General features: G+C 36.6%; 1 protein-coding gene and 1 long non-coding RNA gene across 5 annotated transcripts in view; one reads left to right on the top strand and one right to left on the bottom strand.

Annotated features, from left to right (window-relative positions):
- The window catches only part of LOC311599267, a 73,072-nt gene that overhangs the window by 22,074 nt on the left and 23,071 nt on the right, over positions 1 to 27,927 (top strand). For all 4 annotated transcript variants that reach the window (XR_014779842.1, XR_014779843.1, XR_014779844.1 and 1 more), the window contains one exon: positions 17,729 to 17,794. This is a non-coding gene — a long non-coding RNA (uncharacterized lncRNA). The remainder of the gene's footprint in view (positions 1 to 17,728; positions 17,795 to 27,927) is intronic.
- LOC311599059 (vomeronasal type-2 receptor 116-like) lies at positions 402 to 17,459 on the bottom strand (the record flags this gene model as incomplete). Its single annotated transcript, XM_084784731.1, has 5 exons — positions 402 to 1,333; positions 3,808 to 3,931; positions 9,012 to 9,224; positions 10,385 to 11,197; positions 17,448 to 17,459. The coding sequence occupies 5 exons, from the start codon at positions 17,457 to 17,459 to the stop codon at positions 429 to 431; spliced, it is 2,067 nt and encodes a 688-aa protein (XP_084640857.1). The 3' UTR covers positions 402 to 428.

The following is a 27,927-nucleotide window of genomic DNA, read 5'->3' as shown; positions in this document are numbered from 1 at the left end:
ATCAAAAGAGACAGTTAACCATGGCCCAGAGGGGCATAGTGAGATGGAAGTAACAACCAAGGACCATATATGAACTGGACCTAGGGTTCCTACATACATGTAGATGACGGGCAACTCAGGCTTTATGTAAGTCCTCAAGTTAGAGGCCTGGGGGCTGTCCCTAACATGGACTATGTTGCCAGACATTTGATCACTTCCTCTTGGTAGAACTGCCTTCCTAGGCCATAGGTGAAAAAGACATGATCAGTCCTGATGCAACTTTGTGAGCTAGGGTGAATGGGAAGGGGATCTTCACTTATCTGTGGAATAGGGGACAGATGATAGGGTAGAGGAGGGGAGGATGTGACTGGAAGAAGAGAAGAGATCCGGTTTATAGCCAGGATGTAAAGTAAATACATTAATTTCAAAAAGATTCATGAAATATGACTTTAAGAATATGATTTCTCTCTGATCTTTGGAAGAGAAACTGTGTGTGGCCTGAAGAAAATATTGTAGCACTTGGGAACAAAGATGCACCCCAGCATTCCTGCACTGGAAGACAAGATGGAAAAAATCTCCACAGCCACCATGACCTTGCCCTTGGTGCTACAGTATACAGGCAGGAAAGTGATCCACACAGTGCAAAACACCAGCATGCTGAATGTCAAGAATTTGGCTTCGTTGAATGTGTCAGGCAGGTTCCTGGCCAAGAAAGCTGCTGTGAAGCTTCCCAGGGCCAGGCAGCCTAAGTATCCTAGAACACAGTAAAATGCTATAACCGAACCCTTGTGGCAGACAATGATGATGTGGCCATACTCAGAGCCTGAATCAATATCAACAGAGGGAGGAGAAGCTCCTAGCCAGATTGAACAGAGAATAATTTGGATGAGTGTACAGAGGGGAATGATGTAGTTAACTGTTCCTGAAACCAGAATGTACCTCATCCTTCTTGCAGGGGCTGTGACTTTGAAAGCCAGAACCACTGTGATAGTTTTGGCCAACACAGTGGAAATAGCCACAGTGAATACAATCCCAAATGTGATTTGCTGCAGGATGCAGGAGACTGAGTTTGGATGGCCAATGAAGAGCAAGGAGCAGAGGAAACAGAACATGAGTGACATGAGTAAGATGTAGCTGAGAGCACGGTTATTGGCCTTCACAATGGCTGTGTCACTGTGCTTCAAAAATACCCCAAGAATCAGAGCTGTGAAGGCAGAGAAACACAAGGCCATTAAGGCCAGAGCCATCCCCAAGGGGTCTTCATAGCTCAGAAAGATCACAGCTTTGTGGTTGCAGTGATTCTGCTCTGTGTTGGCATACTGGTCCTCTGGACACTTCACACACTGATCCATGTCTGACTGAGAAAGGATAAATTTGTTAGTATAGCTTCAGAAGTTTATTGCGAAGACATTTCAATAATTCTGTTGGGGAAGCATTTTCTTGCTCATAATGTAATTGAAGGACATTGTTTATAGAAAAGCTTATATTTATTAATTCTTATATTTACAGAGAACAAAACTAAACCATCATTTGTTTGTTAACTGTGTTGATGAGAACATTTACCATCTTTCCAGAAAACACAGATTTTTTACATTATTCTGAATGCTGTCATGAAGTGGCTTAGTCTGGTAAATTCATAAAATATAAAATCACTAAGCACAGTGTGGCTGAATGTGTTTTAAAATTACCAGTGCCATGCATTCGTTGCCCCCTAGTCCACTGACTGTTTAATTAATGCTGTCTTTATGAGAGATGGAGACTGTCTTCTACTTGGACAAGACCTATAATAGCTTTCCTTGTTCCAATTGACCAACCAAACATATTGATATAAAAGAAACAAGTGTGTGTGTGTGTATGTGTGTGTGTGTGTGTGTGTGTGTGTGTGTGTGTGTGTGTGTTTACATTGGTGTGTCCATATAAAAGAAACAGATGAGTACATAAATTTGGTAATGGTTTGTTTTATATGGGGGAAGTAGGAATGTGAGTGTGAGAAGTAAAATTTATATAAATGTAATATTAATGTTTGAAAATTGTAAAAATAATAATTAATAGTTCTTTATTTATGTTGTCATCTGGCTGTATAGACAATGAATTCCTGAGTCTTGATCATGAGAAGCTTTAACCCTATCATTGAATGTAGAAACCTCTACAGACTGAGCAGTACACAGCCTTTCATCTTGATCTCTTCTTCATGGGAAACATCCTAGACCTTCCAACCTCCCCAATTTCAATCTGTATGAGACCCAGCCTCTGAATATACTCTGGTGTAAAATATATATTGAGAAAGAGCATGAACAAAATGTAGTAAGAACCATTAAGCAAGAATGGGAGCCCGGATTTTTTGTGTGGGCAAAATACCTCACTCACAATATGATTTTCTCAAATGGCATCTTCAGGAAACTTGAAAGCGATTGTGTCTATTCATTTGATAATTTAAGGGACTTATGATGTTCCTCGAGTTTTTAAAATATTTTTATGTAAAACAATAGATTTCTGAACAAATGTTATTAATTTGCCTAAAAAGCTAAAAAAATTTGTTCGTCTGTGAAGAGAATGTTCTGCTCTTTCAGAAAACCTGAGTTCAGTTCCCAGAACCTATGTGAGGTGCCTGCAACTATAGCTATAGGGTTATTAGTTGCCTCTCATCTGCATATGCCCTTGAAACACATAATCTCCCAACTCACACATAACATTGATAAATAAATAATAAAAATGTTTTTGTAGTAGTTATTGATGTAACTACCCTTAATTCTTGTTATCTTTTTATGTTTAAAATAATTTTATTACAGTCTGTTTAATAATTTTGAAGTATATTGGAATGCATTAATGTCAGGAGCCATTTTCTAGGAGTTGTTTGACTCCTATTACAATATTGTTCCTGGGGATGAAGTACAGTCATCATTCTTAGTGGCCAAAAATTTAAATGCTGGGCCATCTCACTGGCTGTAATTGTGTTTTAAGAACTTTTATTTCATTACAGAGTATTAAAGCAAAATAGGAGAAAACTGTCCATCGGCCATTTTCATTTAGCCAAGAATAAACATATCATTTGACTAAAGGGGCTCTGTAGGTGACAATAAAACTTTAATATTTGTGACTAATCGCTTTCAATACAAAACCACCCTAATTTATTATTTCATGAAAATATTATGATTGCTGTATATAAAATATTTTATATAAGACCCTTTATGTTTTGTAGATCATATGTCAACACTTATCCTTACTTTACTAGAAACAAATGGCATCAGACACTTGAAAATGGGATTCTAGATATTATATGAATTCTGTCTCATATTTTCTGTTTCTGGTAAGTTTACTAGTAACTTTTTTGCCTCTACACTAATATTCCTAAAGATACAGATTTAATTTCCACACCTCCATTACCCAGTCCAATGGATCATTTGCCTTATCTGTTCTACCTGGAGCTATGTACATACATGGTGTGCATAGACATATGTAGAGATGCATACCTATGTTCAAAAAGAATAAGTGCATATTTGAAAGATTAATGAATGCAATCTGCCTTACATGTTGTTTTAGAGATAAACAGGAAGTAAAGAACTAGTGTAGAATTGCTCACACTGTAGCTTAATTATAAAAATTATTTCTTTGAGAAATTGTGATATTACTTAAATTTTCAATGAATCAAAATGTAGGTCTAGGCATAAGGTTTTTTAGTTATGATGTTAATGTTTGTATTCCTAGAAAGACTAATGGAGAAATTTGTATATTTTATTTTTGCAGTTGCATTTTAGACTCCTTCAGCATTGCTTTGTTGGTGGAGAGAATTACCAATGTGAAGGCTTTATGACAGAAGCAAATACTCACTTGTACCATTAGAAATTTCATTTTCTGGGCAGGGAATACAAATAAAACAGCAGGCTGACATTCCCTCCTGCCTGAATTTTCTGAATCCAGGACCACAATCAGCACTGCATACAGAGGGTAGCATCTGAGAAAATAATAGACATGCTAATATCAGGAGTTTTATCTACTTCTGCCATAACTATATTATATTAGCATGTTAAGATATCAATAAGTTTATTTTATATACAGAAACTGAGGTCCCAATGTCACTTACCAGTTTGTATAATGCCAAATATATGAATCTATTAAAGCTAATGGATGAAAAGTTGAAAATATTACCAAATCTTAGAAATTCAAGAAGAGAAACCTTTAGCTTACTTTGTGCAAACAGTACATAAATTACAACACGGTTTTCTAATTAATTTTCATTGAGCTCACACAACGTACAGTAAAAAGACAGAAAGGTTTAGAGGAACCTTAATTGAGGAATTTTCTCTAACAGACTAGCCTATATTTATATCTGTGAGATATTTTATTAATTGGTATGCATTGCAGTCATACTTGTTTAGTATGGAAAGTATTATTCCTACGAAAAGAAGAATGAGAAATCAAGCAAAGCAAGACAGTAAGTAATATTCCTTCAAGTGTCTATACTTTCATGTCAATCTCAAATTCCTTCCTTTTCTGCCCTTGGCTGTAATCAATGAGGCAAATCAATCATTTTCCATCACTTTGCTTATGGTCAATGTTTAATCACAGCAATAGTTTATTGAGTTATGAGTAAGGCAAATCTGAAACCAGTGGACTATCTTCTCAAACCTCAGTTAACAATCATCTCCAATAAATCTTGACAAGTGCAGTTTAAAGAAAAAATAGCGGAAGAGACAGATCCTGGTGTATTGGTAGTGACAAAGTGCTGAGTTAATGTGTAGGAAGCTACAATTTGAATTGTTCCCTGAAATAAGAAGACTTTACAAAGCCTATGAATACTGAGAGAGCCAGAGCAAAACTTAGTCTGTGTAAAGTTAACTGAATGGTTTCTTAAGTTAAAAGAAAAATTTTTGTATTACACTGAACATGATGATGGGGCTATATATGCTTCCTCAGAGATTTGCTGATTTTTGCATGATCACTTTGAATCCTTAATTCAGTATTAAGTCTATGTAAAAACAACACTGTTGCCAGATGTGGTGGTGTATGCCTTTATTCCCAGCACTTGGGAGGCAGAGGCAGTGGGTCACTGTGAGTTCCAGACCAACCTGGTATATAAGGTGAGTCCAGCACAGCCATGGCTAACACAGAAAAAAACCCTGTCTCCAAAAAACAAACAAAAACAAGCAACCAAACAAAAAAACACACCCACAGTTAACTACAACTCGTCCTGTGGTTAAGAAAAAGGGTCTCACTGTGTAGTGTTCGTTCTACTCCCTATGTAGAACAAGAAGCATGTCTTTATTATTGCATATGTTTTCATTTTTACGTGGGCACTTTTGGTAAGATTTTAATGACTATTTCAAAGAAGAGTGGAGACAGTGCTTTTTGCTGTCCAATTTCTGTTCAATTTTTTAAGGCATGGTCTCTATGTTGGGCTGCCTGGCTTGGACTAGCTATAAAGGCCCGACTGGCCACATAAGGATAAAGAATTTCCTGCCTCTGACTGCAAAGAGATTGGATTCAATCCATGCACCACACACATGGCTTCTTTCTGATTGTAATGGATTTTAATTTTTTTTCTCTCCAACTTGTATAGTGCTGTCAATCTGTTTGCCATAGAAAATCCTATACGGTCAAGATGTGTCCTTTCTACTGCATCAGTTTTTGTTTTTAAAAAAAAGAATGGCTAATGGACTTCTTCAAAAGCCTTTATGTTCGTTTATGGATAATCATGTTCATCCACCCTAGAGTGTATTTATGCAATGTATCTCATTTAGCTTACCTGAAATTATTGAATCATGCTTCTATCACTGGTTTAAGTAGGCTTAGGAGCAGAGACTGATCATTCTGTTGTCTGGTTGAGTGTTCTTATTAGGTTTTAGTTAAGAATTATTCCAAACAATATCCATAAAGGGGAGTTCTCACATTTTAAAAATTATACTTCATTACAATATTTCCCCTCAATTCTTATAGAAGAATCCTGTTCAGGTTTATAAATAACATTTTCTCCATGAAGGTAACACAGGATGCTTTGTTTTTTATTGTTACTGTTTTATTAAACCAATCTTGTTTTCTGTGTATTTTTATTAATGTTATCATGAACATTAATTTATTTTTTATTTTTTTCCTTTTTTATTATTAATTTACTCATATTACATCTCAGTTGTTAGCCCATCCCTTGTATCCTCCCATTCCTCCCTCCCTCCCGCTTCTTCCCCTATTCCCCTCCCCTATGTCTGTGACTGAGAGGGACCTCCTCCCCCGTATATGCTCATAGGGTATCAAGTCTCTCCTTGGTGACCTATTATCCTTCCTCTGAGTGCCACCAGGTGTCCCCATTCAAGGGACATGGTCAAATATGGGGCACCAGAGTTTGTGTGAAAGTCAGACCTCCTTCTCCACTTAACAGTAGAGAATGTCCTGTCCATCGGCTAGTCTGGGTAGGGGTTCGAACTTTACTGCCTATATTCTCCTTGGCTGGTGCCATAGTTTGAGGAGGACCCCAGGGTCCAGACCTGCCTGTAGTTTTTCTGGACCCTCTGGATCCTTCTATTTCCTCATTCTCCCAGGCTTCTCACGCCTAAAGTCTCAATAGGATGTCCTCCCCTCTGACCCACTTTCCTGGTAGGTAAAATTTTTCATGGGGACGTACACCTTGGACTAGTGTCTCGATATAAGTGAGTATATACCATTTAGCTCTTTTTGCTTCTGGGTGAACTCATTCATTCATTAATTCATTTTTGAAATGTATTTAGTAAATATTGTTTATTTGTTGTTATTGCAATATTGATAATTTTCTATTAGTTGCTTTGCTCTAGACTTTCGTACTGTCTATGAGTTCCTTTGATATCTTGTGTTCAACTTGTGAATGGGTTCCTCTAGTGACTTTCATAATGCTGCTTAAATGGTTATGAACTCTTGTGAATGTGGCTGCTATTGAGTTTTATTCTCTATCATTCTAGTATGAGTAATAACCTTGCTGAGTATAGTATTGTGGTTGGCAGTTATGTCTCTAAAAACTTGAAATACATCACTGTTACTCTTCTTCTTTAAGAATGTCCATAGGGGAATCCACTGTTATACAGCCTTTCTATGACATGGTGTTCTGCACTGCAGCCTTCAATTTTATTTCATTGTCACAAAACAATTTTTAAGTTAAATGTGTCAATGGCTGTTTCTTTACTGATACTGAGTATTTGGTATTTAAATACCTATTGTATCTTGATTGCCACACATCTCACTAGAAATTTACAACTACATTTTACTGGAATTGGTGCTAATGACATGAGTGTGTCCTTCTCCTCTCGTGCCCAATTTTTATAAATATGATCTTTTAATTAAAACACTTTGGACTCTCATGCTTTTAAATCTTCTGGATCATTTTATCTTTGTCATACATTAAAATTTCTAATACTTATGCACAATCTTCATGCTTGGCCATTATGTTTTCATCTTGAAGTATTCTTTTGGTGAGACTTTTTTCTTGGAACTTAATTTCATTTATTTTGTGTTTTGTTTACATATTTTTGTGTGAATATTTTTGTTATTTTGTACCCTTATGGGATTCCTGTTTCACATACTCTTTCACTACCTTATTGTATGCAAGTACTTTTGACCTTATTGTATCCTTCCAGAAGTAATTTGTGCCTCTTCAATTTTTAGAGAACATTCTTATAATGATTCTTTGAAGTCTTTGTTTAGTATGCCATTGAACATTTAGGTCTGTAACTCTAACATTTTGAGTTATGTTGCTTTGATATTATCTTTTTTATGTTTGTTTGATGCTGCACATATCCTTTTATGCATACCCAGGAGCAAAGCACTAGCTCCATGTTTTTATTCTCAATTATTATTCTAGTGGAAGTTTTTGTAAGGTTGTAGCAAGGTATAGTTAGAACACAGGTAAAATTTTATTCCTGTCATTGGATGGGTTTGTAGCTCAGTAGCTACACTTTCAGCTCACATGTTAATTGACTTGGCATGAGTCCCCTGATCACACTGAGAAGGAATATATACCTTAAATTTCATAGCATGTGATCAACTGAATATATCACTTAGAATCTAGCTTAAATAATTTCTGAGCTTTGTACCTGTAGTTTCATAGGACAAATAAAATGTCTTAACACCAACCACATCAGAATTTATATCTGTATCATACCCTGGAGCCATGATGTTACATTTAGTTTACAAATTTTCTCACAGTCAAATTTGTATGACTACCAGTATCTCCCAGTATAGAGAAGGAAACTAGCCAGAGCCTTATTAGTTTGAATGAACTATGCAAGAATTTATGGACCAAGCAAGGATATTTTTGTGAACATTTTCTTTTATGTGGGATAAAATATGGCTTGAAAAATGGACAAAGTCTTCATAGCAATTGATTTCTTGCACACACTGTGAACCACTATTCTCTCTCCAGTTCCCAGGTATCCATTTCACTCTCTGGTATTCTTATGCACCACATATACCATTGTTGCATGGGCATGCATGCAGACAAAAGACCCATACACATACAAAAGAAAATAGAAAGAAAGAAAATACAGTTATAATTCAAAGAATATCTAATATTTATAACAAAATGATAATTAATTATTAAGATTGTTGATAATTCAGGACCTCTTTTTTAAAATGGCTTAAACAAAATTTTAAAATAACAATTATTTACAGTTTTTAAATGATTTTGTATTTTTATGTACTCCATCCTTACAATCAGCCTGAGGCTTTTAAACATCTATGCCAGAGGTTCCCCATAAGTGAGGAAATAATTATTTAGTTATAAGAATGGTACCTTGAGAATATTGCTTATTTTATAGAAAATAATAACATTGAGCTGTTAAGCATAGTTTTATATTCATATTAAAAACAAAACAGGTTCTGATATAATAAAAATTATAGCATATAGTGCAGGTTTAAAATCCTTAATGAATTAATAAAAGTGTCACATGAAAATAGTAAAAATAAGAAACATGATCTGGGAAGCTAGAAATAGCTTGCTTATGTGATAGTTTATTTCATTTCACTAAATTACAAGAAAACATAAATGCAAATCAGTACAGTTATGTCAAACTTACCTGTCTACTTCCTGAGGCCCACTCTAGCATGTCTTCAGAAAAATGGAGCTGTTGTCCATATGGAAAATAGGGGCTAAACTTTCCTATCTTCACCTTAAGCACAACACTGTGTGGGGAATTCCTAATGTGAAAAATATCACATTCTTGATGGTCCATATTCACTATGTCACTAGCAGTATTAGTCAAGTGGCTCTTTCTCAGAAAGGAGTGCATCTGTAAGACAGGAAGAATTCTACAGTCGATATGCCTTTCCTTGATGTGATATTCTGATTTCATCTAAAAGGTATTTTTTCCAAAGATATCTGGAGGGAAATCTCAATGAAAGCAAGATGATAAATTAATTCATCATAATCTTTGCTGAACTGTAGTTAACTGAAAGGAAACTAACAAACAAAAGCATAGACTTACATGTAGACATCAAACATAGATGTACAACAAACAAACGTGTGCATTCAGAGAGACCCATGTCCATACAGGGATGCACACATAATATATCAATACATTTACTTACACACACATCAACATACATGACCAGAAAGCAATATGAACATATAGACACAATCAGACACACAGGTGAAAAAGAACAAAACACATACATAGGCACACACATGCATGCACAGACATATAAACACAAAAAAATAATGAAATACAAACACCCACACAGAGACATATTGACACAAAGAGAGATTCATTTTCATAACATCTAAAGACAGACAGACAGACACACACACACACACACACACACACACACACACACACACACACAGCAAGACAAATCCCAAACACAGAAACACACAAAACAGAGTCAGGAACACACAACACATGCACTGACATATATACTCAGAAAATACAGTAAGCCAAAAGCAGAGAGAAACTGAAATACAAACAAATTTATGGTAATTTCTACAGACTGATAGACTCTATTGACCAGAAATACACCCACACTCACACACGTATACAAATGTACAGTGAGAAGCATATAATCAAGCACATGAACATACGTGTATGTACTGAACTGATTAACAGCACTATTTTCAGTGTAATTACTCTTAGCCTCTGAGGAAGATCCCAAGAGATTAAAGTTTGGACAGTATCAATTGATAAAACTTGAGAAACACATCCTAGCACTTATTACCTCCAATTTTACAGTCAATGAACAGAAACTCATCCTCTCATCATGTATAGGGTTAATGAAGAAGGTCCAATTATGTCTCCAATATTAGAACAAGTATGATTATATTAAGGTGCTCTGTGACAAAAATCACTGATTTTCACTAATAAATAGTGTCTCCCATGCAGTTTTGGGCATCTGAAAGATTTCTACAACCTATGATAGTAATGACACAATTATCATCCAAAAGAAGAAACACTACCTTCAAGCATATACGATTGTGTTCTTTTCCATTGTCAATTGTCTGATTTTCTACCCGTTGAAGAAGCATCTCATGAAGGGAATGGGCTATAGCATACACAGCATTGTATATGTCATAACTGCTGTCAGTAAAGGCCACCTCACTGGACTGTGCTATTAGCCATTCCAATGAGGCATTAGATAAGCAGTTCTTCATTGTCTTACAGTTAGATTCTGAGGCTTCACAGTTAAAGAACATCCACTCCTGGCTTGCCAGATATTTCTCTGAGTATTTGAGAGGGTTCAATGTCTGGAAAAAACTTTTAAAACCAGAAATCTTACCACGGTCATGTGCAAAAGCAAGAATCCCATGGAATGAGTCAAGTGTGGAGTCTCCCTTTCCTGTGATAACATCCCACTGTGAGGTGGTGATCCATATTTTCTGTATACCTACAGCTTCCCACCTCCTAAAACTCAAAGCTAGAGTACTGTCTGAGTTGCCATAAATGATAACAACATTTGTTGACGATGTCATGATTTGGTTGTAATACACTTCAGCTCTTGACATGTATAACTGCATATTGACAGGGATTACATTCACAAAGGCAAAACAGATTGTATATTTTTCCATCTCTCTTCTCAAATATGAGAGAAATTGGATGCCCTGATCATTGTCTGAGATGGCTAGACCGACCCAGTTCCAGCTGAAGTAAAGTAAGAAGGAGACCATGGCCAAGGCGAGAGTTGTATCCTCATGGGCCATCTGATGCAGGCAGGGAAATTGTACATGGTCATTCAGGAGAGGATGAAAAGTGCCATAAGTAAGCTGAAGTACCTAGGACACAGGGATCAGCATGAGGTAGGATGCTTTTCTAAGAACTTGTAAACATATTCTTATTTGCAGTAGTTCTATAAATCCCCCTTACCTGTTATTTCTCCCTTATCTGTATTTCACACAAATAAATATAGGAGCATCATCAAGTCTTTGTATAAAACATTTGAATTACATATATTGACATACAGCCAGTAAGACTAGTCTCCTCTTTAAACCTTTCTTAACACCCTGTTAATGCCACCAGTGGGTACACAATTTCATTAATTTCAACACACAAAATCTCACCTGATGATATTTGAAGACATAAAAGAATGTGTGAAATATCACAGATGTTTCCCAGTTTGGTCCTGTAAGCATTACTTTACATAAGACCTTGTGACCACAGATATAATTAGGAAAAATCATATGTATTTGTTCAGAAAAATGAACGATATTGGATAATTCTGACATACTTAAACAAAGTGGAATTTCAAATATTAAAGATGAATTTGGTAGAAGATCAGGATTTCTGTTGATTTCATCCATTGAAAACGCCAAGGCCAGAGCAAACTTTTTGTTTTCAGATTCTGTTCTGTAAAAGTGTACAATATCTATTATAGGCAAAGGTCTACACAAGATCATTTGCAGTCAATACCATGGCTATGCTGTGCTTGATGTAATTGTGCTCCACCCTTAAAGTTTGGTATAAAAACCCAGTGTAATGGGGTTAGGATGACATAAAAGTCTGGAATTTTGGAAAAGCTATACATAGTCATGTGAGTTCATTTCACCAAAATAAGCATTTTCCACAGATGGCTTTTTCAATCTCTGGTTGTTTAGTACTTGCTAAAAAGGTAAAAATAAGGCCACAGGCTTTGATTGAACTTCAAACCTAATTATGGATTCATTTTCTAATTATTGAGATATATGATAATTACACATGAGGAGTGTGTACTTGAGTTACTGGTATTTCCTTGTGAAATAAAGTGAAATGGCTGAGATACTGAATGAATGACTTATGAATGAATGGACAGGAGTGTTTCTGGGTCAGCATTTGGTTCTAGACTAATAATTCATTATAACTAGTTGACATATATTTAAAATATTCTCACACATGCATCTTCATAGTGTTCCTTGCTCTTTGTAGTTTGTTTTTTAAGGCAAAACATCTTTATACACAGACACACACAAATACACACACATACAAACACACACATATACACACACACATATACTTATCTGGTTCTCCCTTCATTGTTTTTATTATGTTTATTTTTTTATTAATTTATTCATATTACATCTCAGTTGTTAGCCCATGAATAAATTAAATATGTAAAGCAGGAAGAACCACAAGACAATCTGGAATTATATAAATTTTCTTTCATAGTGATTTGGTTATTTATATTTGGCAAACTTGATGTAAACATATTTGCTATCTTGTGTCTAACTTTCTGAATAAATATAAATATCTATCATATATCATTTCTATTAACTTAAAAAATCTATCTTGAACTAAAACCATCTTAACCCTTAAATCCAAAAAAAAATTATGCTTAATTGTAAGACTATACTATCTGTTCTTCAACCCCATCAGGAACTTGAGAAAGAATAAAACTTATTTAACTGGGAACAGCAGAGATGCATGTTAGCAGCTTCCAAAATGAAAAAAATAAATAAAAGTTTGTTGCCTCAACAGTCCCCCAAAACACTCTATAACGTTGGAGCATTATCTTCAACCTTCTTGCCCAATATATCTGACAGACATATTTGTGAGACAGGGACTATTGAGGACTTGCTTATCCTGTCTAAGCAGAGTTTGACCGATGACCCTGCCTACATCTAAACTTGCCTATTTTTTATAGAATTCTGTGTTTTTTTGCAGAAATGAGGATATTTTGCCCAGTGGCTGGTTTGTCACTTTTGAATACAACTCCATAAGTGGGTTCTTTGATGCTCATCATCTTCTTTGATGCAGGTTGAGTTTTGCCAGGAATTTATTTGTCTTGTTGTCAAAGAATCTTTGGAATAATAAAAACATCTTTAAATGCCATATTCTGTAAGTCTCGAGGCTTTTGAAGACCTTATTTAACTATTTTATCATATATATATATATATATTCATATCTATGAGACCTAGCATATATATTCTTATGATAAAATTATACTACTATTTGACAAGACCATGGTTTGCACCAATATATGAAATTTAATACCACTTAATTAAAAAATAACCTTATTTGTGAGTACCAACTAAGGCATTGTGATGAGGAGTAAATTCAATAAACTTTTTGTTTTATGCCCTCTCTATATTTCTATACCCCCTTTCATTCTTTTCAGCTCCTATCTCCTTACCTACAAAAGAAAGCTAAAGAAAATAGGATTTCTCTGAGTCCAACCTTGTTTCCTCTCTGTCCAAGACCAATAATAACTTATAATCACCTCCAGATGAAAATAAGCATCTGTAAACGAAGAACATAAACGGAAACATATCAAAACAGATTCTGGCTATTACAAACAAGTGTACAATGAAAATAGTTGAGCAAATGTCCTTGTTATATGGTGTACCATCTTTAGGGTGTATACTCAGGAGTGGTATGGCTGGATCTTGAGGTTAACTTATTCTCACCTTCCTGAGACAGTGCTAGATTGATTTTCATAGTGGTTGTACAAGTTTGCACTCCCACAGGCAATGGAGGAGTGTTCCTCTTTCTTTGCATCCTCACCAGAAGCTGCCATCACTTGAATTTTTTATCTTAGCCATTCGGATATGTGTGAGATAGAATCTCAGTCTTTTTATTTGCATTTCCTTGATGACTAAGGATCTTGATCATTTCTTTAAGTGTTTCCTAACCATTTGATATTCCTCAGTTGAGAATTCTGTTTGGTTCTGTACCCCATTTTTAAATCAGGACAATTGTTTCAGTGGTGTTTAATTTCTTGGGTTCTTTATATAATTTGAATATTAGCCCTTTGTCAGATGTAGGGTTGGTGAATATCTTTCCCAGTTTAGAGGTCGTCATTTTTTTCTGTTCACTGTTTCCTTTGCCTTAAAGAAGTGTTTCAGTTTCATGAGGTTCCATTTATTAATTGTTGACCTTAGAGCCTGGGTTGGTGTTCTGTTCAGGAAGTTGTCTTTTGTGCCAATGAGTTCAAGGCTCTTCCCTACCTTTCCTTCTAACATATTTAAGGTACGTTGTTTTGAGTTGAGATCTTTAATCCATTTGGACTCTAGTTTTGAGCATTTTTATTGGTAGTTTACTTTTTGGGGCAGAATATCTTTTTAATGATTTCCTTTCAAATAAATTGACACACCAGAGATGTGTTTTTAACAAGATATATGTTTGAATTTGGAAATCAATCTGTCCCTTTCTCAGAAAACTGGAAAACTCCTTCCTCAATACCCAGAAGTACTATATGTGGGCATAAAGCCATGATCACTTGCTCAAGTATGTTCATAGCAGCTTTATTCATAACAGCCTGAATCCAGAAACACTCTAGATGCCCCTCAACAAACGAATGGATAATAAACCCGTGATACACTTACACATTGAAATACTACTTAGCTACTAAAACCAAAAAAAAATCATGAAATTGCAGGTAAATAGCTGAAACTATGAAAGATCATCCTGAAAAATAAAAAACAAAAAACAAAAGATCATCCTGATTTTGGTAACCCAACATAGAAAGACACACATCGTATGTACTTACTAAGCTAAATAGTACAGGATAAGCATATTAACATTCACTTACCAAAAAAAAAAGTAAGAAGGAGGACCCAAGAAACCATATTTAATTCTCATTCAGAAGTGGAAATTGAATAGAGAGCAGAAGTTAAAGATATGGATCAAGTTACGAGAGGGAGCGCAGAGAGAAATGAGAGTGGATATCAGACCTAGAGATGGTACAGGAGGACACAGGGCCTGAAAAAAAAGAGAAACCATGCATGGAGACATCTCTCTGTCACGGTGGAGAACTAAGATGGCATAGATTCTGGGATAACATGGAGGGTGACTCTAGCTAAGACTCCTAGCATCAAGGTCATGGGATTTAGGGGGCACCCACTAACAAGACAGAAGTCGTCCTAGAGGGAGGAAAACACCAATCTATCAACAATAACTTTGACCCAAATTTACCCTGCTTACAATATATGCAACAGTAAAGATGCAGCAGAGATTGAGGGCATGTTCATGTAAAGCCTGGCCCAAGCTGGACCTACCCCAAGGGAGAGAGCCAACTTCTGACACTATTAATGACAGTCTTCTATGCTTGCAAACAGGAGCCTGGCTTAACTGTCCCCTGATGGGCTTCAGCTATCAGTGAATCCAAACAGATGCTGAGAATCACAGCCAAATTTTAGCCAAAATGTTGGATGTCTTGTAGAAAAGCAAAGACAAGAATAAAAGGATCAAGAAGTGACATGAACTCCACAAGAAAACCATCACAATCAACACAGGAGGCGGAAAGTGTAGAGTTGAGACAGAATCACCAACAAAGAACCATGCATAGATATGCATACCCATGTATGCATAGGCAGGGTTTACCATTGTCATGGACATTATTGTCTGTTTTTGAACTCTTTCCTTTGGTAGGGCTTCATTTTAAGGCTACAGGGGAAGAAGACATGTTCAGTCCTGATGAGACTGATAAGTTGAGATAGGTGGGTAGTTTGGCTCCCCTTGTCTGAAGAACAAAGAATGTTATGGAATGGGAGGTTTTTCCCAGGAGTAGAGGAGGGAAGAGGCAATGTAGAAAGGTAAAATAAATAAACAAATTGATTAATTAAAAGATGTATGTCTTTATGCTTCTCTGTGAATAGATATAAGCAATGATCATTTATGCCTATAAATGTAATTGGACCCATGGTTTTGATTGAGGTTTTGCTCTGGACTACTTCATCTCTAAATACACTGGAATATACCTTTTCAAGACATGCATGCACAGATTAAGTGTATGCACAAACATCACTGGATCATTCACTTTCTTTTTCCTTCTAAAAAATGTCATGAAATTCATATTTGCAAGTAGTGAAATATATTTTCTCTTCTAAAAAACTTATTTTGCCACATTTGCAGTTACACTAACAGAACACTAGCATCCTACTTAGAATTAGAAACATCTGGAAATTGCAGTGTGATTTGTTTGTGCCAATATTATATGTTTGCAAAATAGAATATAAAAAGTAAGCATATGGGAAATCTTTGATATGCATTAATAAAAAAATCAGAAATTAATTTAGAATATTGAATCAGTTTTTTTTCTTTACAGGAAGAATAAACTCTCTTGTCTATTTCTAGTAATTTCATATCATTTGAATAGCAAATAGCAGACATTCTCCTTCATTCTAAATGATTCACACAGATTTAAATAATCAGTTCTCCACTTAGAAATTGTAACTTCGTGTTATCTTTGTCTAAAAAAAATAGCCCCTTTTAGGATACCCTTTATTACCACAAAGAAAATTGCCATAGAAAATTTCAGTGCCACACAATAGGAATTTCAGAGTAGAATTTGTGTAACTCAAAAAGTAACTTATGCATAATAAACAAAAGAAACACCAGTTACTTGACATATCAGAGAGTCCTTGTAGTATAAAATGCTCTGCTTTAGTTGTACTTTCTCAGGATGAAAACTATTGAATAGTATGGGGTATCTTTTGATAATAAAGCACTGGCTACGGTGCTCTGAAAAACGTCAAGAGGAGGGCTATTTCCTGTGGATCATAGTAGAGATTTCGGTGTTCACTCAACTTTTAGCCTTGAAATCAGGAGGCTAACTGGGAAAAACATAAAATAGCAATTTAAACTCATAAAATATCATTGAGTTTATAAAAGAGCTTGGATTTTTTTCTTGTTGTGCACATTGGAAGAACAAGATAGAACACTCAAAGCATTGTTCTGTTTCTCCTCTTCAGACCACTGCTGAAGTACTCTACAAGGAAAATTTCAAAAGCACTTACACCTTATTCAGAATGAGGTTAAAATAGTCTTTCTTCACAGGCCATTCCATCTCATGAAGGAGGAAGAAACAAGCTGTCATTATGTTTCTATCCTTTTTTTCATTCTGCTTGATTCTCCAAGAGCAACTGGAAGGAATGAAACTGGTCATGAGAAGTGGAATGTTCAGAAGCAAGAAGAACAAAATCAAAGTGAACATCATTGTCCTACTGTAGGCCTCGGTGCTGTGGGATGCGAAGTGTCCTACATATCAACCTATCATATGAGCACCCCTGTGTTCTTTCCTTCCTTTATACTTCTGGACAATGGAAAGTGTACTTGCACATTCATGATTCCTTTTCTCCCTAAGGCCCTTGCTCATTCCTGGAGGAATCTTCCCTAGGGTTTATCATCTGTGGCCCATGGTCCATGTGATAAATATGAGTTTGTAAATATGTATGATAGTAGTTCTTTCTCTGGTTCCATGACATCATTCATGCTTGTGGCCAGTCAGATCCCTAGGCAGAGGAACATTTATAAAAACTTTTGTCTCTGAACTATCTTACAAATCTGTTTATGTGACTACCATTATAAATTATGTCACAATGTTTATTTTTCAGATGATTCACAGTGAAATATAAATTACTGATTCAAGAGGGACATAGAAAATGCCTCGTGACTACATGGTGAGCATTCTATCACCAAATCTATGCGTTGGAGAGGCAGCCTCTTTGGTGAGCAATCTGAGAGCCACAGAACATTTGCACTGGGGAATATGCCACACCAGTGACAAGTAAAAAATATCTAACCAAAATCTGTTCACACAATGTCTGCAGAATCAACAGTCTGGTGAAATCAAGTAATTTTGTTTGAGTCTGGCTGTATCCAAAATCATACACCTACTCACAAAATGGCAGACAATATACATGTTAAATGTTGGTTTTTAAACTTTAAACAATTATCTAGAGAGAACTCCAGATCTTTTTGTATCATTTCAAATATTAAATAAGATGGATCACTCCATTCACACATAAATTATTAACGAGAAACTAAGTTAAATATTTGAGTTCTAACACATGATCTCCATCTTAGATGCTCAGTTCTCACAGATGAATGACTTGTGGTGATGCATTTCTTGTACTTCATCTTTGATTTTCAACATTTAGTTTTGTTTTTTTACATTCAGGTAATGTGTGAAAAGAATTATTATTCTAAGTATCTTAGAAGTGAATAAGAACTAAGGAACAAACATGGGTTCAATGTGTAAACTCTTCCTATACCACTTTCCTAGTAATCTATTCTTTATTGCAGTCTAGACTCTGCATTGCCAGAGTGATAGTGCTGTTTTCTTCCTACTAGCATCACAGAATACTCCATCCTTAATTCCTCTAGGCCTTTACAGTTCTCAAATTACACTTGTCCTACTTTATTTGTGTAAAAATGCATGTTACGCATACGCACGAACAGACACTTAATACACACACAGATACAACACCTACAGTAATGAAACTAGAGTCTATGAAAATTCTGATTTTCCCAAATTTGACTGTGTTGCTTAACATGATGCCCTACTGTTTCTTCCCCAATACCTGATGATGATATAATTATATTTTCTGGGTTAAGCACTAGCCCTTTATTTATATATAGACCACCATGTGCTTTTCATCTGAATTCAAATAGGTCTAGAAAAGAATGGACACAATAATTGTATTTCTTCAGTTTCCCTTTTGATTTTTTATTTTAATCAAAATTACATTAATTTGAATTGAACGGGAGCTTATTTTAGAGCAATATATAAGCAGTTATATTATTTAATTAAAAATAACTTTGAAGCTATTTAAGATATAAGAGATAATACATTCTAAGAATGTATTAGAATTCTAAGAATGTTTAGTCAATAGGAAAAATGACTATGTATATATGAAGGTAAAGTCACAGAATTTTGGATGATATGTTTTATTTACTTGTCCATCTTTTAAGGGGTTTTAAATTTGATATCATATTTTGAATATTCTGAAACAAACATTACAGAAAATTGTCTATGTGTTATGCTTACTTATATGCATAATAATATGTCATGAGAGGTTTGGTGGAGCAAATGTTATTCCTACATTTGCCAAATAAAGGATCTGTATCCTGTTTACCATACTGGAACCCTCAGTTTCAACTCACACTAGAAACAGTAAAGGGAACTTTCACAACTCCCCTAGTCTCATTAACGTATTTGGTCATTATTTATCTATCCACTCTCATGTGACGAGGAACACACCTCCTGACTGGTGTTTCATTTTTCATATCTAAACTGACATAATTTGAAGTTTTGCATAATTAGATAAAACGAAAGTTTAAAATATAATACTCTATATGTGTAAATATGCACTACTACGCCTGGAGTGATCACACATTAAGTAAGAACAGTGACTGCTCTTACAGAGATCAATGGTTCCATTCCAAGTATCCATATAGAATCCCACAACCATTGATAACTCCAGTCCTAGAGGATCTGCTCATCTATTCTGACTTCTGTTCAGACTTATGTTCATTCATATGCATAAGAAGAATAAATCATTTATAACACAGAAGTATGAATTAATATTTAAATAAAAGCAAATAAAAACGTTTGCTTTTAATTTACCCTAGTTATTTTTATTAATTTATTCATATTACATCTCAATTGTTAGCCCATCCCTTGTATCATCCCATTCCCCCTCCCTTCTGCTTCCCCCCTACTCCCCTCCCCTATGTCTGTGACTGAGGGGGACCTCCTCCACCTATATATGCTCATAGGGTATTGAGTCTCTTCTTGGTGACCTGATATCCTTCCTCTGTGTGATACCAGGCCTTCCCATCAAGAGGATGTGGTCAGAAATGGGGCACCAGAGTTTGTGTGAAAGTCAGACCTCACTCTCCACTCAACAGTGGAGAATGTCCTGTCCATCGGCTAGGTCTGGGTAGGGGTTCGAAGTTTATGGCCTGTATTTTCCTTGGCTGATTTCCAACGTGGCTGTACTAGTTTTCATTCCCAGCAGCAATGAAGAAGTGTTCCTCTCTTTGTACATCCTCGCAACATGTGGTGTCACTTGAGTTTTTTATGTTAGCCATTCTGATGGGTGTAAGATGGAATCTCAGTGTCATTTTGATTTGCATTTCTCTGATGTCTAACGAGGCCAAGCATTTCTTTACATTTCTTGGCCATTTGATATTCCTCTGTTGAGAATTATCTGTTTAGTTCTGAGCCCCACTTCTCAATTGCGTTACTTGGTTTGGTGGTGTTTAGCCTCATAAGGTCCCATTCATTAATTTTTTACCTTAAGGCCTGGGATGTTGGTGTTCTGTTCAGGAAGTTGTCTCCTATGTCAAAGTGTTCCAGGCTCTTCCGCACTTTTTCTTCTAACCGATTTAATGTCTCTGGTTTTATGTTGCGGTCTTCAATCCACTTGGACTTGAGTTTTGTGCATGGTGATAAATAGGTGTCTAGTTGCAATTTTCTACATGTAGACATCCAGTTAGACCAGCACCATTTGTTGAAGATGCTATTCTTTTTCCATTGAATAGATTTGGCTTCTTTGACAAAAATCAAGTGACCAAATGTGTGTGGATTCATCTCTGGATCTTCAATTTGAATCCATTGATCCACCAGCCTATTATTGTGCCAGTATCATGCTGTTTTCATTACTGTTGCTCTATAGTACAGCTTGAAATCGGGTATGGAGATTCCTCTGGAGGATCTTTTAATGTATAGGATTGTTTTTGCTATTCTGGGCTTTTTGTTTCTCCATCTGAAGTTGAGAATTGAACTTTCAATATCTTCAAAATATTTTGTAGGTATTTTATATGGATTGCATTGAATCTGTAAATTGCTTTTGGTAAGATGACAATTTTTACTATGTTAATTCTCCTGATCCATGAACAAGGTGGATTTCCTCCATCCTCTTATGTCATCTTTCAATCTCTTTCTTCAGAGATTTAACGTTTTTTTTTTCATATAAGTCCTTCACTTGCTTGGTTAGAGTTATTCCTAGATATTTTATATTGCTTGTGGCTATCATGAAGGGTGTAGTTTTCCTAATTTCCTCCTCTGCCTGTTTGTCATTTGTATATAGAAAAGCTATTCACTTTTTTGAATTAATTTTGTATCCAGCCAATTCACAGAGCATGTTTATCAGTGGTAGTTCTCTGGTGGAATTTTATGGGTCACTTATATACACTATCAAATCATCTGCAAATAGGGATAATTCGACTTCTTCCTTTCCCATTTGGATCCACTTGATCTCCTTTTGATGTCTTATTGCTCTGGATAGAACTTCAAGAACAATATTGAAAAGATATAGAGGAAATGGGCAGCCCTGTCCATTTAATTTAATGTTGCCTATTGGCTTGCTGTATATAGCCTTTATTATGTTTAGGTACCTGCCTTGTTTTCCTGATCTCACAGAACTTTAAACATGAATGGTGTTGGATTTTGTCAAATGCTTTTTCTGCATCTAAGGAGATGATCTTGTGGTTTTTCTCTTTCAGTTTGTTTATATGGTGGATTACATTGATGGATTTCCATATGTTAAACCATTTCTGCATGCCTGGAATGAAGCCTACCTGCTCATGGTGAATGATAGCTTTGATATGTTGTTGTATTCATTTTGAGAGTATTTTATTGAGTATTTTTGCATCAATATTCATAAGAGAAATTGGTCTGAAATTCTGTTTTTTGTTGCGCTCTTTGTGGGGATTAGGTATCAACGTGACTTTGGCCTCATAGAGAGAATTTGGTAATGTTCCATCCATTTCTATCTTTTTGAATAGCTTGAAGAGTATTGGTATAAGCTACTCTTTGAAGGACTGGTAGAATTCTGCGCTGAAACCATCTGGTCCTGGGATTTTTGGGGGGGGGGGGAGACTATCAATGATTACATCTATTTCTATAGGTGAAATAGGGCTATTTAATTTGTTTATCTGATCTTGATTCAATTTTGGCAAATGGAATCAGTCAAGAAAATTGTCCATTTCCCCTAGATTTTCAAATTTTGTGGCATAAATGCCTTTAAAGTAGGTCCTTATGATTCTTTGTATTTCTTTGGTGTCTGTTGTTATGTCTCCCTTTTCATTTCTGATTTTGTTGATTTGGATAGTGTTTCTCTGTGTTTTAGTTAGATTGCCTAATGGTTTGTCTATCTTGTTAATTTTCTCAAAGAACCAGATCTGGGTTTTGTTGATTCTTTGAATTGTTCTTTTTGTTCCTAATTTATTGACTTCAGCTGATTTTGATGATTTCCAGATGTCTACTCCTCTTGGTTGTTTCTGCTTCTTTTTTCCTAGGGCTTCCAGATATGTTGTTGCTTATGTGGGATGTTTCCATTTTCTTTTTAAAGGCACTTAGTGCTATGAATTTTCCTCTTAGCACTGCTTTCAATGTGTCCCACAAATTTGGGTATGTTGTTCCATCATTTTCATTGAATTTCAGGAAGTCTTTTATTTCTTCCTTTATTTCTTCTATAACCCATGTGTCATTAAGTACAAAGTTGTTTAGTTTCCACGTGTAAGTAGGCTTTTTGTTATTTCTGTTGTTGTTGAAGTCCAGGCTTAGACCCTGGTGATCTGATAAAATACAAGGTATTATTTCAATCTTCTTGTATATGTTGAGGCTTGCTTCGTGACCTACTATGTGATCAATTTTAGAGAACGTTCCATGGGATGCTGAGAAGAAGGTATAATTCTTTGCATTTGAGTGAAAAGTTCTGTAGATATCTTCTAGATACATCTGATTCATTACATTGGTTAATGAAGTTATTTCCCGATTTAGTTTTTGATTCAATGACCTATCCTTCAGTGAAAGTGGGGCATTGAAGTCTCCCTCTATTAATGTGTGGGGATCGATTAGTGATTTAAGCTTTGTTAATAGCTCTTTTACAAATGTGGGTGCCCTTGTATTAGGAGCATAGATGTTCAAAATCTTGATGTGTTCTTGGTTGACCTTACCTTTGATGAGTATGAAGTGTCCTTCCTCATCCCTTTTGATTAATTTTGGTTTAAAGTCTATTTTATTAGATATTAGAAAGGCTACCCCCGCTTGCTTCTTGGAACCATTTGCTTGAAATGTATTTCCCCAACCTTTTACTCTGAGGCAATATGTGTCCTTCTGATTGAAATGTGTTTCTTGAATGCAGAAGAATGTTGGATCTAGTTTTTTCTTCCACTCAGTTTGTCTGTGTCTTTTCATTGAAGAACTGAAACCATTAATGATGAGAGATATTAATGACAAGTGACTGCTAAGTCCCTTCATTTTTGTTGTTTGGTACAGTCGAGATTTTGTGAGGCTGTGATTTTTCAATGGTGTAGTTATCTATTTCCTATGTAGTTTTGGTTGTAATTTGACCTTTTGTGGTGGAGTTTTTCTTCTAGTAACTTCTGTAAAGCCTGATTTGTGGCTAGGTACTGTTCAAATTTGTTTTTGTCATAGAATATCTTGTTTTCTCCATCAATGGTTATTGATAGTTTCACTGGATATAGTAATCTTGCCTGGCATCTGTGTTCTCTTAGGGTTTGCAAGACCTCTCTGTCCAGGCCCTTCTGGCTTTCATGGTCTCTGCTGAGAAGTTGGGAGAAATTCTGACAGGTTTGCCATGGTATGTTACTCAGCCTTTTTCTCTTGCCACTTTTAATACTTTTTCCTTGTTCTGTATATGTTGTGTTTTTATTATTATGTGGTGGGAAGAATTTCTTTTCTGGTCTATTCTATTTGGTGTTCTGTAGGCCTCTTGTATGCTAATATGCATCTCATTCTTCAAATTGGGGAAGTTTTCTTTTATGATTCTGTTAAAGATATTTTCTGGGCTGTGGAGTCGGGTGTCCTCTCCTTCTTCAATACCTATTATTCTCAAGTTTCATCTTTTCATGATGTCCTTGGTTTCTTGGATATTCTGTATCAGGAAGTTTTCAGATTGAGCATTTTCTTTGATGGTTGTTTCGAGTTCTGTGATTGTATCTTCAAATCCTGATATTTGTTCCTTCATTTCTTGCATTCTATTAGATAAGGTCACCTCTGAGATGCTTGCTTTGTTCTCTGATGCCTCTTGATCATGTTTTTTTTCTGTGTGTTCCTTATCATAGCTTCCATTTTTATTTTCAGGTCTTGAACTTTTTTAACATTTTCCTTCATCTGGTTATTTATATTTTTGAAATTCTTCAAGTGTGTCTTTATATGACTCTTTTAAACCTTCAGCACTCTTGTTTGCCTCCTCATGCAGTTGTTTACAGATTTTATTCATTTCTTCCATTATTGTCTTCCTTACTAGGGACATGAGGTCATTTTCTCGTATATCAATTGTTTTTGGGTTCTCCGGGATGTTTTGATTGGGATTGTTCAGGTCTGGAGATGCCAAATTGTTTTGGGTTTTGTTAATGTTCTTTCACTGTCGTCTTGTCATTTTGGTGCCTATGATGTTGAGAGGTAGCTTCAAGTGGCCTTCATTGGTTGAGTGTGTATAGTTCATGACTGGTTATAGGTCAGGTGCCCTTACCTGTAGGGATCAGGTAGTATTTCCCTGGAACAGTCAGGTGATCTGGTTTCCACTCCTGGAGATTTTTCTCTACACCTTAAGCTCCAGACTGAGTCAGCCAAAGTAGGTTTCTGTTTGGACCTTTTCACCTTACTGCTGTAATTCAGATCAGCAGTTTTGGGACCTAGAACAAGGACAACACACAAGCACTCTGTTTGGTTTAGGGTGGTCCCAGCTGCCTGTCCTTCCTGTGGCTTTGTAGCCAAGACTCCAGCTGGATTAAATCTTCTGGGCTCTCGCTGTCTTTTAGCTCTGTCTCTATACCCTATAGAAGTGTCCAGCCTCTCGCAGGAACATGGGAGATCTTGCCAGGCCTGTGGGTGCTGAACCAGCTAGTTTCTGTCTGTTGCAGAGTGCAGGATCAATGCAAATTGAGCCAGAGGCAATACGGATTCAGGCCACTGGCTGGATTGAAGATGCCAGCACTTTCCAGGCCCTTGTAAGCCAGGATGTACAGAGATCCCTCTAGGTCAGCAATTAGATACTGCACACATGACCTGCAACTCCCGATAGTGTGGAAGATTCTGCTGGGCCTCAGGAGCAGTCCAAGCTGATTTCTAACTGTCCCTGTTTTCAGGCTCAGACCAGTGTCTGGATTTAGATTGGGTCCAGGATGGTCCACAAGCTGGTAATCCTCTCTAGTTGCTTTGTGTGGGCCCCTTCAGCTGTGTTTCCACTCGGCCTGGGTGGGCGTCCTCCGCAGGTTGGGGTGGATAGAGGGATCCAAGGTCACTTTCATCCTCCTTCCTGAGACTATTCAGGCTGGGGGCTCCAGAAAACCACCTTCCCACACAGTGAGTTTGTGCTTTATATGCAGGCTGCAACTCCCAAATGGATTCCGTTCCAGAGTCAGGGGAGTGCGTTTAGCATGTCCGGGCTGTTGCTTGTCCCAGGGTTAGACCCACCAGTGGTCTGCAGAGTGTGGGACCCCACTTACCTACAATTATCAAGATCCAGCAGTCTGTGGCTCCATTCAAATCCCTGATCTCCTCTCAGTACATCAGATACAGTGCATACTGATTGATGCCATCTTGAAACCCCCAATATTTGGAATTTAAAGTACACTTCATGATAGAGCTAGAAAAGCTATACAAATTGGTGGGAATTTAAACAGCCACAGCTGCAAGGACAGGGATGCAGTACATTTGGTGCCCAGAGGAAAGCATGAATATCGAGTGCTTGCTTAAGTAAAGAAACAAATCAATGAGATTTAGAGACCATGGAGGAAACAGAGTAAGTCCTGGGTGGACACACCAAGTTATTTTTTTAAAAATCCACAGAGTTATTTTTTTTTTGAGTATGTAAAATCACATTAAGCAAATTACATCACATCAAAGATGGACAAGTAAAAAAAATAACTGAAGAAAAACACCCAAGAAAAGGCACAAGAATCAGATGGGTACTCATTCACACACACACAGGTATTTATTCTAATACTAACCTCAAAGCTACACTATATATGCAAAGGACTTTGTTCCTACCATATAGGGCCTTTGATTTCAGCTTAAGGCTCTGTGAGTGCATGTGAGTTTTTTCAGTTGAGTCAGAGGGCTTGTGTAGGATGTGGTTTTGTTGGCTAGGGGAAGAATCAGGGACTGCTCTCTCCATTTTGGCATTAGGCAGATTAGGAGAAGGTGTGAGGGGGGTGAAGGTGACTATCTACTTTTATCATGGAGTTCTTTGGGGATCTAGGTTGTTGGGTTGGAAATAATAGAGGTGAGTGGGGCAAGTGACTTGTGGACTTCCCAGAAGTTATAGGAGGTAAGAATGGTACCTGGTCTTGATTTGCCATATGAATTCAGAGAAGGCTGTGAGACGTGAGGTGGAGATGGCTTTCAGGCCCTAAATCTCAGACTTGGATGGCAGCGAAGAGGCATTTTTTTATGGTCTTGTTTTAATGGTTCCTAAGCACTGGCAGACTGTGCCTATGATAGGAAAAAAACAGGGAAATTTTTTTTCTCATTGATTCTTATTTTATTGGGTAAGATAAGTGACTTGGGTACATCATTCAGGTATTAAATATTACCTGTGGCCCTATGACATCCCATGTGGGAAGGAAATCATCTACAACAAGATTTGTATTTGTCATGTTGTATGCCATACAATTTTAAGAGGGTGCATATCTCTTTAACATCAGGGTCTATTCTATGTGATGAATTGCTCCCCATGATATATAAAAATAGGAAGTATTTCTGGTGATGGTCAATGTTATAGAGGCAATTCTGCCAGGAGGGTTTGGCACGCAACACAAACATAAGTCTTTCAGCAGTTTTAAGAGCCTGGCAGCCTACTCTGATCTACCCAATGGACAGGACATTCTCCACAGTTATGTGAAGAGCCCAGACTGACTTGGACATGAGCTCTGGTGCTCCATATTTGACCACCTCCCTTGGAGTGGAGGCCTGTTGGCACTCAAAGAAAGAGTAAGCAGACTACCAAGATGAGACTTGATATCCTATTACCATATAGTGAGGAAGGATGTCCCCCCTCAGTCATAGATTTATGGAAGGGGAATAGGGTGAAAGCAAGAGGGAGAGAGGAATGGGAGGATACAACTGATGGGATAACAATTGAGTTGTAATCTGAATAAATTAATAAAATTAAAATAAAAATTTTTAAAAGAAGCTAGCAGCCATCATAATGATTATTATGTGGATGCTGAATTACTAGGGTTTTTTGAGAGGCTAAAACTCATTTCCTATGCCCAGGTTGGGCTATTGGAGTCTAGAAAGAGGAAACAGAAACCTTAGGCCAATATCACATAGTACGCTGATAGTAAGGCTTCAGTTGTTGCACAAACCATATACAGTCACTCAGGAATGTGCACTAAAAAGAAAGTAGAAAAATAGAAGTGCCTCTCACAGAATAGGAAGCTTGCAATTTTAAGCTGGGTGATGCTCACCTTTTCTCACACTAACTGTGGGCAAATGCCAGAAGGAAGGTTTAGTAGGACACAGGCAAGGAGACAGCTTCACTTGCAGTCAGCATAATTATTGCCAAAATGGATCAGGCTTCAGCTGCTTCTAAGGTAGTTCCACCATTGCTACCTGACCAACAGTCCAACCTTGGGATTACAGTGGAAATTATTTCTCAGAATAAAAGTAGAGGCTCAGACAATCCTGATGGAAGAGTGGAGTGAGATGGAAGCCTTTATTTTCATGAATCATGGATATTATTAACCTTAGGCAGTGGGAAGGGTTTCAAGATGTGTTTGCTTTGCTAGGGCTAGGGGGTTCTCAGGGCTACTTAAAATACATGTGACAAAA

Source organism: Acomys minous, assembly GCF_964271855.1.
Source record: "Acomys minous genome assembly, chromosome: 6".
Taxonomy (NCBI): Eukaryota; Metazoa; Chordata; class Mammalia; order Rodentia; family Muridae; genus Acomys; species Acomys minous.
This window is presented reverse-complemented; position numbering and strand designations above follow the sequence as displayed.